The sequence below is a fragment of the Nyctereutes procyonoides genome, unplaced genomic scaffold, assembly GCF_905146905.1.
Source record: "Nyctereutes procyonoides isolate TBG_1078 unplaced genomic scaffold, NYPRO_anot_genome, whole genome shotgun sequence".
Taxonomy (NCBI): domain Eukaryota; kingdom Metazoa; phylum Chordata; class Mammalia; order Carnivora; family Canidae; genus Nyctereutes; species Nyctereutes procyonoides.
In genome coordinates, this window is record NW_026575034.1 from 9,627,345 (window position 1) to 9,640,767 (window position 13,423).

General features: G+C 51.3%; 1 protein-coding gene across 3 annotated transcripts in view; it reads left to right on the plus strand.

The window, feature by feature from the left end:
* PTPN5 (protein tyrosine phosphatase non-receptor type 5) overlaps window positions 1-13,423 on the plus strand; it is a 53,552-nt gene that overhangs the window by 19,709 nt on the left and 20,420 nt on the right. For all 3 annotated transcript variants that reach the window (XM_055317824.1, XM_055317826.1, XM_055317825.1), the window contains one exon: window positions 793-869. In XM_055317824.1, coding sequence (XP_055173799.1) covers window positions 793-869 — 77 coding nt within the window. The remainder of the gene's footprint in view (window positions 1-792; window positions 870-13,423) is intronic.

Sequence of the window (13,423 nt, forward strand, 5' to 3'; positions counted from 1 at the left end):
TGGGGTCTAGCTGAGCTCCAGCAACCTTTTTCCAGCTTATGGGGTAAAGGAGAAAAGCTAGGCCCCAGTGTAGTCCTGGAAAGTGCCCTGATCGGCTAGAAAGAGGGCTTTCTGATATCAGAAAGAAACAGAACATTTAGAGCAGGCAAAAAAAATTATACATATATATACTTTTTCTAACTATTTCTGGGGAAGAGTTTTGCATGCCACTTTCTACTGCCCGGGGCACAAGGTACTTGCCGCCCCTGAGGATCTGGGCACAGCCTCTGTGGGACCCAGGCCCCTCTTCTTGCTCTTGTAATTCAAATCCACATGAACTGGGAGGCCGGACAAGACATCAGTCAGTGAGAGCGTACGCGTGGAGTCCTAGACTGTACTTCCATATCCAGCTCCACCCTAATGAGCTGTGTGACCTTCGGCCAGTTACTTAACTTCTCTGAGCCTGTTGGTTGATCCCTAATCCACAGGGTCACAATGAAGACTTAGTGCAATAAAGCATGTAAATGCTTTTGCACACAGTAAGCCCTCTCTCCATGGCAGAGGGCACAGTGCTGATGATGGTTGTAGGGCTACTGCTGTTCATTATGGGGCATGGAAAACCGCCTGCAGAATCTGTTCTTGCCTCTGCAGCTTGACCCTTCTGCAAGTTGGTCCTTCTCCTCAGGCCCCGCAACCCCAATGAGGCGCTATTCAAGGGGGCCCAGTGCAAGCAAGAAGCCTTTTTATCCTTGTTCAGGGCTCTGCCTTGATCCCAGCTCCATGGCATCATCTGGCATTTTTCATCCACTGCAGGAGTGAGAGAGAAAAGCACGCAGCCGATGACTCCGAGGGAGGGATCCTGGACATGTGCTGTAGCGAGAGGCTGCCGGGTGAGTCTGCCCAGCACCCAGGGGTCCCCGAGCTCCCATGGCACGCAGAGAGCCCCGGATGGCATGGGCTGGAGTGGAGCCCGCTTAGCTGTGAACTTGCTCAGGAGGAGTGACTCAGCTGCTCACGAGGTCTTCATTTAAATGAGGATTTGTTTTCCTAATCCCTGGTGTCTTTCTGACCTGTTGTCATTTGAAGCTGCTCTGGGCTCGCTGGGAGGGAAGAGCAGGCCACTGAGGGTGTGCCGGGAGGGTGGAGAGCAGGGTGATGGGGAGTCCAGGGCTGGTGGGCCATGACTACTGACCAGCGGTGTGTGGGGCAGAGTCCAAGAGATAAGGCAAGGGGACACGAGGGTGGGTGGGTGATGTGGAGAAAGTACTTGACTTTCAGCCCCATAGGGAGCCCCCGGCTGTGAGGGTCAGACTGTGCCGCTTGAGTCTGATTGACCGTACCCGTGGGGAGCGTGGCTGGCCGTCAACACAGAGACATTACCCTGGCACTCTTGCCTATGGGCTGACAGCATGTCCCAGCTGTAGACTGAGGACCCAGGTCATGGAGAGAAGAAGGAAAGGAGGATAGAAGTTTTCAATACTCGTTTTCTCTTTATAAACGTTTGTGTTTTTTTTTCTTTACAATAAATACCTATCATAGAAATAATAGAAAACAAGAAAAATGAAAAAAAATTTTCATAATCCCATGACACAATATTCATTTTCACCTTTCCTTCCAATCCTTTCTGTTCAAAAACAGCCTTTTGAATGTTGACTTTGAAGTCCCAAACCTGTAGCTTGTCAGAAACCTCGTGATTGGCGAGGAACCTTAACAGGGGTTTAAAGACCAGTGACGGTCTTTAAGACAGGCACTGAAAACAACTCGGCATGACTCTAAAGCGATGACTCTTTAAAATAAGTAGGTATTTTACTCCCAGGGGTAACCAGGGCCGCAGCCGCTGATGCAGCTTCTCAGGCCTCCAGGTAAGGACTGAGCCCTTTGGTGCAGTTTGTGCCATAGCCAGTAGGGGGTACCGTTGCTCAAAAACACTTTGGAAGGCCTGTTGAGCTGGTCTAGGATGGCTGTCACCTTTCAGGTGCCTGTGGGGACCCGAGACAGCGAGCTTCAAGAACAGAATTCCCCAAAGGGATGCGAGAGCTGTCTGTGAATATAGAAAAGGCTGTCCTGTGAAGGGGGCAGCAGATTCATTTGTGTGTATCTTAAGAGGCTGGCATAAATCCGATATACAGAAATTAAAGAGGCCTGTTGACACAAGGGATACAGAACTAGCTTTTTTTTTTTTAAGATTATTTTTAAGATTTTATGCATTTATTCATGAAAGACACACACACATAGAAGCAGAGACACAGGCAAAGGGAGATGCATGCTCCCTGCAGGGAGCCCGATGTGGGACTCCCATCCCAGGGCCCCAAGATCATGCCCTGAGCCAAAGGCAGATGCTCAACCACTGAGCCACCCAGGCGTCCCAAGATTGTATTTATTTGAGATAGGGAGAGAGCCGGAGGAGGAGCAGAGGGAGAGGGAGAAGCAGGCTCCTCACTGAGCAGGGAGACCGATGTGATGCAAGGCTCCATGCCAGGACTGCGGGATCATGACCTCAGCCAAAGGCAGCTGCTTAAATGACTGAACCACCCAGGTGCCCCAGAACTTTCTTTCTGAGTCTGAGAGTGGTCCACTCGTAGAACTGGATAATTCAAGAGGAAGAAAGTGAGTGTGCCATCACCGGAGGCATACAAATATTGTCTGGATAGACAGTGAAGAGGAAATTTCCACAATGGGTGGGAGGTCGAGATGACATCAAAAGTCCCTTTCAACTATTAAACGTTCCGTGATTCAGATATGAGTCATAGAATTCAGAGATGATTCTATGACCGGGGATGGCCCAGTGGCTAGAAAAAAAAACCCACGGAAAATAGGACATGATGTATAGGAGTCCAGAGAGTAGCAAAGAAGAGCAACCAGCTTTGGCATTTGAGTCTGGCGTACAGGCTCTGTGTTTATGGACAGGTCACTTACCCGTGCTGGGACTCATTTGTAAATGGAAACAACAGCAATATGAGCATTTATCCTCACAGTGATATGAATATTTCCCTTTCAATTAAATAAATATAATCACACAAGCATTCAGTCCACAAATACTTCTTGAGCACCTATGATGTGTTGAGTATTATACTAGGTGCTAGAAATATAGTGGTAAATAAAATAGACGTAGTCCTTGCCCTCCTTTGAGCTGCTTCTGGAAAATGGGGTGGAGCCACCAGAGAGAGACTACATTAATAAGAATAATGCATGAAATTTCAACCATCTCCGAAAGCCAGCAACCAACTTAGTATGGAGGAGAACCATTGGTCATCTCCAGTGGACCTGGCACACTGCCTTCCTTGTGCTAGGCACTGTCCTGTATACTCTCTCATGTACATCTCACATAATCCCATCCGTTGCCCTAAGAAGTTAGTATCATTTCCTGTCCCCCTCTTACAGGTGAGAGGACTGAGACCCAGGGAAGTGAGGGAGTCCGTCCAGGGTCACTTAGCTAGTGTTTGGTAGAGTGAGGATTCACTTTATGCCGTCTCTTTCCAGAGCACATGCTCCTGGCCACTTCCCCATTCTACCTCCATTGTCACCATGGAGCTGCCATCGGGTTTCTGGCACTGTGTAAACTGAGGCAAGAAGAGCTAAGGCGTGTCTGTCCCCAAGGAGGAGTCTGGAGGTGATGGGCAGTCACTGTGCTGTCCACATCTGCGTCCTTCCTCTGGAAAGCCCTGCCTGCCAGGGGCTAGGCAAGTTATACGCCCCTCTAGACAGCCCTGATGCCATCGTGATGTGATCTTGTAATCACGTTTTGTCTGTTTCCTCCACGGGACCATGAGTTCTGTGGAGGCAAATGCCTCTCTCTTTCATCCTCCACGTCCAGTCTTCGTTCACTCATGTCTTTGTTCACAGAATGACTGTTAATTGACTGCTTCCCAGGGCAGGGCACTCTTGTAAGCACAGAAGATTCAACAGCGAACCAGGCTGAGAAAGTTTCCACCCTCACAGGGCAGTGTTGTGCATTGATTAGGAGCAGGGACTCTGGACCTGGGCTTAGTTCTACCATTTACCCTTGTGGGGTGGGGGGCGGTGCGGTGATCACGGCAAGCGACTTAACCTTTCTGTGCCTCCCATTTACAAAATATAAGCAAGAATACTATTTACTACCACGTAGAGTTGTTGGAGGATCACATGAATTAATGGAGAGCTCAGAACAGTAGTTCTGGCACATAGGTAGTTTGATCTATAGGCATTTACTATTTAGAGAAAGACAATAAAATAAATAAGTAAAATGCTTAGGATGGTAGATGGTGGTCAGTGCCGTGGAGAAAATTAAAGCCAAGAAGGGGGAGATGGGAAAGGACTGGGGGTGTCTTGGCGTCGTAAATAAGGTGGTCTTGAAAGCTGGTAAGGAGTACACTTCCATAAATGCTCATCAGCCAGGACCACTGATGTGAGCAGCAACGTGGAGATACGTGGGGGTATAAAGGCCGAGAGAATCCGGGTGCAGAGCCTTGAGAATGAGCCCACGGACACTGCAAGCAATTGCATAATGATGGTGTAAAAATACAGCCGTCAAGTAATCTCCCCCCGCCCCCAGCTGTCTTCCCGCCGGGCGAGATGCGGTGGAGTGAGGGCTAGCCTTGCCTGAGTGACTCACGCATTCCCACACTGCCAGGCAGGGGCAGCGTGGCCAACATGCCAGGCCACGGTCACCTGGTCCTGAACCAGCACCAAGCAGGTCACATAGTCCTCCCAGATTGAGATTTCTGGGGGAATACCTCCTCCGGCATCGCCAGCACCCCCGGGCAGCCCCCAGCTGCCCCGGGACAGGTGCCCGCATGTGCTCACACACTCGTCTTAGTTCTCACTTGTCCCAGCCCCGTGCCCATGTATGCACATGTACATACCCACACGCCGCTCCCCAGGCACACGCCCCGTCTCTCTCTGCCTCATGCAGCCCCACGGGCGCACACCCACTGGAAGCTCATGCACCTGCGAGCCTCCTTCCTCTTGCGCACTCGGGATCTCTTCCCCTCATGCTGCCATCATCCAGGCCGACTTGCCTGCTCTGTCATTCCAGCTTTAGGTCTCTTTCCCTTCCACAGCCAGGCCCTTCCTCACGTACACTTCACAGACAAGTGGACACACTCCTTCCCTCCCATTCTCTACCCTTTCATTCCCCAGGCCCTCAGCTGCACTCCCAATGCATGACACTCGGTGCACACACACACACATTTTTCTTCTTCCTTGGACACACACTCTTTTACACATGGTCACTCTCCTTTTCTTCTCTTTCACTCCCCATTGCTTGCTCATTTTCTTGCTCACAGTCACCCAAACACATTTATACATTCAAACTCACACTCCCCCCGCCTCTGTGTGTAGGTGTTCATATTTGCAAGAAACCAGGCAACCCTGCCGGTGCTGGGGCCCCCGCTCCTTCCCCAGCCAGCACCACTGCAGGCCTAGCCTGGAACCAGCAGTTTCCTCTGGGGTACAGGTCAGAGGAAGGAGGTAGACAAGGCCATGGTAGGTGCTACGTGTGGTGTGACATCACAGAGTGTTGTTCACACTGTCTCTAGCTGGCAGGCTTGTGGGCTGGCCTACTCCTAACATGTGTGGAGACCAAGGCCAGACAGCGAATAAGGTCCCTGGTGTGGTGCCTCACCCTTTGCTGAGTCCTGCACTGCAAGAGCCCTCGTGTGCATGCATGTGGGCATGTCAGTCTGTGGATCCAAACTTGGTCCACATCCCACACCCAAGTGGAAGGCCACGTCCACCCTCAGAAGGGTTTACCTGCACCCATGCATGCTTCAGGACCTTTGAGCAGGGAGCTCTGGAGCCCTGGTAGCCAGAGCATGGCCTGGAAAGGGGAGCGTAGGCATACCTCCTGGCCCTGTGGACTCCTCGCCTTGTAGGGAGTGGCATGGCCAGAGCAGAAGGAGCTCAGTCTGGGTGTAAGGACAGCTCTGGTCTTAGAAAAAGGGTGCCCCCACAGCATCCTGCAGCCAGCAGCTGGCTGGAGCCGGGATAGTCACTGCCACCCTGAAATTTAAGTGTATCATGATAGATTCTTTGCAAGGTTATGAGTAGGCCTCAGTAAGCCATTGCCCGTTTGGTAGAAGCATCCGGCCTCTTGGTGACTCTCGTACTCACTCCCACGTGAGTCCCAGTGTTTTATATCCTCTCCCCAGCCCTAGGTTCTAAATAGTCATGGGTGTCAAGCTGACCCTCTTTTGTAGGGGGACAAGGTCTAGGTCTCATTGCCCATCCCAAGTGGCCTTTTATAAAGCAAAGGGGTGCCATTATTGAGGAAATCTTTGTTATCCTGAGCCCGCGGTGACTAACCCTGGCCATCACAGAGGGTCACATCACAGCTTTCCCAGCTGTCCCTTCATGACACAGACAAGGTCTTGGGCCACAAGCCAGCAGGAGCCAACTGAAAAGCCCTTTTATCAACTTAACAAACTTTTATTGAGCATCCAAACTCTGTGGTCAAGACTGTGCCAGGCACTGGTGATACAGGGAAGAGCAAGACGGACCCTGGTTCCTGCTCTCAAGGACAGAGCACCAGGGAAGGGTGCACCACTAATGAATGCAACCTTATCTTGTGGGGGAGGGGCGTGGCGGTCAGGGAGGTTTCCTGGAAGAAATGGCCTTTAAACCGTGACCTGAAAGATGAGTAGGGTTCTGGCTCATGTCTTTAGGAACCAGCTACCAAAGCGTTTTAAGGAATAGGTTAACCTCATAATGGAATTTGTCCCCCATCTACTAACCCTTATTCTCACAAAGACCCTGGTCTGGATCTGGTACCTAGTACTGGTTCAGACTGGTCTGGGAGCAAGTACAGGAGTCCAGATAGACAAACGTAGAGAAGACGGGCCTGGGTATAGTTGTATGGTAGGTGCTGGTTCAATACTCAGCAGCTTAGGTTCTGTTGGCTTTTATTTCTTTGTATAATTGGGGTTCTGTTTTCATTCAAAACTTTTAATGCATTTAAGAGAGTTTATTATGGCTGGTGGTACAGTGACTTTGTTTTGAGTCTTCAGAGTGGAAATGAAAAACAAAACACCATTTGGATGTGCTAAGAACCCTAATTGGAGAGCATTCCATCATGATACCGTTGTATTGAGAAGTACCAACCCAGGTCCCCACTGATCAGCGATGGTAGAGGTTAATTCTTCTCAGATGATAGGGGCAGATACGGAGGGATGAACCCAGCTAGTCAAGTCTTGGCATGCTGTGAGGAGACCGACAGACCTGGGTTCAAATCCCAGCTCTGCCACCGATCAGCAGCGTGACCTCAGATAAGTTATTTGACCGCTCTGAGTTCCATATGCTTCACTCTAAAATGAGGTGGTACCATAATAATATCTTTACAGAGATTTTTGTGAGGATTAAATGAGTTGATGCATGCTAAGTGCTAATTCCACAGTGTTCCACAAATGTTAGTAACACTGGTGAGGACTGTTCCAGGATATGGAGTGTGAAAGAAAACCCTTCATATATTCCCAAGGACCCCAGCCGGTCCTTCAGCAGTGGAGTGGTCGGATAGCTTTGTGGGTCTTTCTTGACTCCCCACCGCAAGCCTGGCACCTCACAGAGCCAGCACAGACACTGCAAGAGTGTTGTCTACGTACGAGTCAGGCAGGAAAGAGGCCAGGGTTGTGCGGGAAGCGAGCCACCCACTTTCCTTCACCAGCAGAGAAGTGGTTCTGATATTCTAGGGAGCCGCCTGGATGTGTGATGTGACCAAAGACTCTTCACGATGGGAAGAAAGGCCGTCTGCCTCCACATGGGTTGATGCTCAAGGTCTTTCAGACAAACGGACGTCCATGGTATCCCTAAGATACGCAGTGACAGCCGCTGTTTCCTTTCTCCTTTCCTGGCTGAGGGACTAATCATCCAGCCCCTTAAAAATCATCATCATCATCATCTCAGGGCGCCTGGTTAAGCATCTGACTCTTGATTTCAGCTGAGGTCATGATCTCGGGATCATAGGATAGAGCCCCACTCAGCATGGCGTCTGCTTGGGACTCTCCTCTGCCTCTGTCCCTCCCACAACTCTCACTACCCGCCCCCCAGGGAGTGCCTGGGTGACTTACTTGGTTAAGCCCCTGCCTTCGGCTCGAGGTGAGCTTGATCAGGGACCCTTCATAGCCCTTGAGTGGCCAGAAGATCATGATCCCATGGTCCTGGGATCGAATCCCGTCCCGGGCTCCCTGCTCAGCAGAGTCTGCTTCTGCCTCTGCCCCACCCCCCGACTCGTGTGTGCGCTCTCTCTCTCTCTCTCTCTCTCTCTCTCTCTCTCTCTCTCTCACACACACACACACACACACACACAATAAAACAAATAAAAATCTTTAAAATAAATAGCTAAATAAATAAAAACTTTTAAAAAGAATATTTCAGCCTTTAAAAACGAATCTCATCCTTCCACTTGAGCTCATTTCTTCTTTTCAAGTCCCAGCCTCTTCTTTTGGTTAATGTATTTGCTACCTAAGAAACAGTCTTAAAACTTAGTGACTTTTAAAACAATAGCATTTTATTGGCTCATGATTCAGAGGGTCCTACAGGTCTCAGCTGGGTGATTATTCTGTTCATGTGGCTTCAGCTGAGGTCACTTGCTCACCTGGTGCTGGGCTTGGATAGAAGTCTCAAGAAAGCTTTTCTTACATGTCTGACACCTCACTGTGAATACCAGGATGGGGGGGATCATTAGGGCACCTTGGGGGCTGCCTGCCATACTCCTTAAAAGTTGAACCCTTGAAATCCAAAGAGACATATTCTAAGGATACGTCTATATACAGAATGATTTATGAGGGGAAAAAAAATCCACCCACAAAGGAAGAAAAAAATACCAGAAAATATGTCAAGAGGAAACCAGTGCCTTTCTCAGCGTGGTAGGATTATGGATGACTTGAGTTTCCCTTATGGTTTTATGAGGGTTTTTTTCCCCCTCGTATTTTCCAAAATCGTTTAAAAAACAATTTGCCACTCCAAAATATTAGTCAATCCTTGTCAGACAAGAGTGGTAGTTGGGGGTAGTGGGAGCCTTCTGGGGTGAATCACATCCCTCCAGGTTGGGTTGCTCAGCCTGGCAAGCCCAGAATCTCAGACTGACCCAACCCACGAGATCTTGGAGCTAGTTAATCCTGTGGGGGCATCTGTGGAATCTCCCCTCCCTAGAGAGAGCCAACAAAATGACTCAAGTGTCATGTTGGTGAAGTTGCTCAGAAAAGAGGAGACACAGGGGTCTCCTTGGCAGTTGGCTCTGCTTCAGCCAAGTCCATGAGCCTTGCCCCCTAAAGGGGGCGTCGATTCCCAAGCAGCCAGAAGAGCCATGTCCCTCCCTCTGGCTCTCCCAGTTCCAGGACCCAGACAAGATAACAGGCCTTCCCTTGGCTCTTGTTCTTTCCCTGTTGGGACTTGACTCAACTTACAACTTGGTGGTTTTGTTTCATGTCTCCTTGGGGGAAGCAGGGTAGGTATGATCGTTGTAGGTATTCAGGTGTTAGTCATAGTCCTGGGTGCATGGCTTCGTTATCCTCAGTGGCCTACAAGAGGCCCCTCTCTGCTTTTATTCACTTATTCCTTCTCTTTTCTCTCCCACTGCCATCCTCCTCCTCATAGATAATGTGTTCTGAGGGACTTAGTGTTTGTTGTTTGTTTGTCTCTGTGTGCTCTTGCAGAAGGGGTGGCAGTATTTTGGGTGCATGTACTTTTTTTTTTTAAGATTTTATTTGTATATTCATGAGACACACAGAGAGAGGCAGAGGCAGAGGCAGAGGGAGAAGCAGGCTCCCCGCAGGGAGCTCCATGCGGGACTGGATCCCAGGACTGGATCACGCCCTGAGCCAAAGGCAGACGCTCAACCACTGAGCCACCCAGGCATCCCCGTGTGCATGTACTTTTAATGTGTGTTCATGGTGTTGTATTAGGTCTCATTCTGTCCACTCAGGATTCTTTCTGAGATCCTTCGTGTGGTGCCATATGTACTCTGCCCCTCTGCCCCTGAGGGCTGCATAGTACTCCCCACAGCATGTCCCCAGCCACAGCCTCCCAGCTCCCCCAAAGTGTAGTTCCCCCCTCTTCTCCCACCCCGACCACAGAGCGTAGGCTTTCATGGCCCCTTAGGGACCGTGTGAGAATTTCTTGGAACGGAACCACTGGTTTCCAGACTTCTGCTTCCCAGGCCGGTTCCTGCAGAGGTTGTGGAAGGAGAGAGAACTAGGAATGAGGTGGTGTGCCAGGAGGCTGCGGAGATAACACAGACGGAGCCTTTCTTTTTGCCCATGACAAGGACTTTGGTCTTTGGCCTGAGAACAAGGGAAACCTGCTGAATTAAATTAAAGCAGGGGCTCAAGGTTGTTGGTGTGTCTTTGGCACTGGAAGGACCCTTAAAGACCCCTGGTCACACTCTAAATTTACAAAAGGCCTCAGAGGCCATGGAGGCAGTGAGAAGCACAAGGCCACACAGCTTGCTAGAGGCAGAGCTAGGACTGTCATCGTGGCCTCTTGACACTTCACCAACATCATGAGCCTCCCCGGCTGCAGAGAGTCGCCCCAAAATGGCAACCTCTGGAGGCTTGGGATCTGTGGGCGCTGCTGTCCTGGGGAGTCTCGGGTCGCTCCGGCTCCCTTCCTACCACCTGGCCTTGCCTATACTTCTGAGGGCACTTACCAGGGCCCACCAGAGAACCCCAAGCCAGGACTCAGGCTTCTGCTGCCGTGGGGCCTTTGGCCTCAGCCCTTCAGATGCCCACTGGCAGCCCCTGTGAGACTTCCCTTGCTGGCATGCTGAGCAAGAACTGAATTAGAGGGTTAAAGTCACACGTGCCCATCCTGGTTCTGCCTCTTACTGTCTGAACCTCAGTTTCCTCATCTGCGAAATGAGCGGGTAGACCAACCGTTCCCTGCAGTCCGTCCCTTCCTCCCCATGAGTCTGTGCTGAAGTCTCAAGCACTTAGGACCTCTGGTTCCCCCTCCCCGCAGGGCCTCTCCGGTGGTTCTTTTAGTTCTCAGCGTGGGCAGCTGGGAGGGAGCTGGGCCGCACCCTCAGAGTTTCATTGACCCTTTTCACCCTTGTACCTCTTGGCCTCCGCTCCAGAGGGGCACAAAGAACGAAGCCATTGTTTGCTGCAACAAAGCTGTTTGCAATTTCACATAGAACCATTTTATTATATCCCATCTAAAGATTACTCGAGTTGTGTTTTGTCTTGAAAGCTTGTTAGCAGTCTGGATTTAATTAACTGGCAGAGACGGCCTCCTGCCACCTGCAGCCCATGCCCACGCCATCCACCGACCCCAGTTGCCAGCCTACAGCCCCACAGCCTCTGCCCACGTGGGGTCAGGGCATCCGCTGTCCTCCTGAGGGGCTCGCCTGGCAGATGAAGGGGAAGTCTTTCCTGCTGCCTCTCCCTCTCCCCCTCACCCCTCCCTTCCCCTCTTCCTCCTCCTCTCTAAACGATGCCCCTGTTTATTGAGCGCTCACATGTGCCCGGCTGCAGACTGAGCACCTTGCATGTTTTACCTTAGGGTATCCTCAAAATCCAGCAGACGAGTCTTATTATGTCTGTTGTCTGGAGGAGAGATGAAGTCACTCACCCAAGGTCACAGCAAAGTCAGGCCTCAAACCTAAGTTTGTGTGGCTCTTAAACTTCTGCCATGAGCCACTACCAAAGGCTACCTCCCTGGAGACTAAGCCACCTGGGGTGGGTAGCGGTGGGTAGGAAGAGTTGCAGAATGGCACACAGGTGTCAGGTCCTGGGGATAGTTCTTGTCGCTTCAGTCTGCCTCCTGAGAGCATTCACTCCTGGCTCCGTTCTTGCCTCTCGCCATGCCCCCTCCCCTAGCCTCTCTAGCTGTCTCCAGCACCCCCTACTCGCTCCACCCCTGCCTTGTCCTCTCTAGACTGAACGTCAGAGACCTGAGTTCCCAGACTGCTTCTTCTCACCTTCAACCCAATCCTGCTTTTCTCTGCCCACCGTGGCCTTAGCAGAGCACACCCCCTACCCTGCCCCCATGCCAGGGTGTGATAGGAGAAGGCCTGTGCCCTCCATTGCAGGCTCGCCCCCTGTCCTAGAATGGGCTGAAGCTCTTTCCCAAGCTCAGTCCCCCAACAGGCAGGAGGAGGAAGCTGTGGAGACCCAGGCAGGGGTGGGCAGCACGGGGTCTGGTGAGGAAGACAGATGCTGGAACCCAGCTGCCTGGGTCTGGGGCCTCACTGTGCCTTCGACGAGCCATGATGGCCTTGGGCAAGTCACTTAACCTCCTAAGCTCCTGTTTTCCAGTCTGTAAAAGGGAACAGGCCCCTTACCTAGCCCCCCACGGGGGTTACAAGGCCTGAATGAGTGGGTATGGGTAAAGCAGTCACAAGGGTGCATGGCACCGTGCCTCTTAGCTGGTTAAGAAAAAAAAGAAGTCGAATTCTGTGACTTGGAGGAAGCAGAGCTTGTGTAGCCTAAGCCTCACGCACACAGGCTCACACTCTGCATCAGTCAGAGAACCAGAGTCCCTAGCTTGAAGCAGATCACTGAGAAAAGTTCTGGAGAATTCTGCATCAGACAGAAAGGAGCATAGTAGACCCTCCCACTCCCTCTTCTGTGGCACAAATTTCTCACCTGGCACAGGTGAGCTCCCAGAACATCATCCTTAAACACAGAAGCCCTACACGTGTGATAGTTCAGTTGTCCCGTGGGGCCTGAGGTCAGGCCCCCCACCGCCCCCCGCTGCATTGGCCTGTGTGCTGAATGTCAGGGTTGACGGGGGCTTTTCAGCCTTCAGATTTTCCTGAGCACCTGCTACGTCTAATGCATCCACTCACTCTCCACTCTCTCCCCTCTTGCCATCTCTGTCCACAAGGCGGCCTCAGGGCAGCTGGAGTTTCTTAAACAACTGCCGGAGGTTTCCAGAGCAAGCATCCAGAGAGAAACTGCAGACGCTAGATGGACTTTTCGAACCTAGTGTCAAGGGTCAGACGTCATCTTTTGCCATATTCCTCGTCTTTAAGGCCATCACGCAGTCCAAGGGGAGGGGACATTTGCTCTACTGCCCATCGATGGGAGGAATGTTCCGGAATTCACAGACACATTTGAAAACCACTGTAGGACTCAAGTTACTCAGAGCTTGGGCAGTCTACCTAAGTCATGTAGCTAATAAATGGTGAGCACCCGTGTTCTAGTCCAGAACCTTCTTCTGCCAAGGTCAGCTTCCTTTCCCAGGCTGTCCTGCCTGGGGAGTCAGCAGTGAGACTTGCACCTTCCCCTCGGCCAGCTTACCATCCGAGAGCAGGTGCTCGCTGCCAGCCCAGTTCTCGCCATCTCACTCCTCTTTCTGTGGGTGTGTCAGCCTTGCTTGCTGATTAGTAGGACTGACAAGGTGGAGGGCTGGAAGGGAGCCACTGCAAACCTCCAGAACCCCACACCCACCATCAGTTTGCCTTTGCTCAGAGGGGCTAGACTTTTTGTTTTGTTCTGTTTTTGCCAGGGCTGTTGTCATGCCAAGGAGT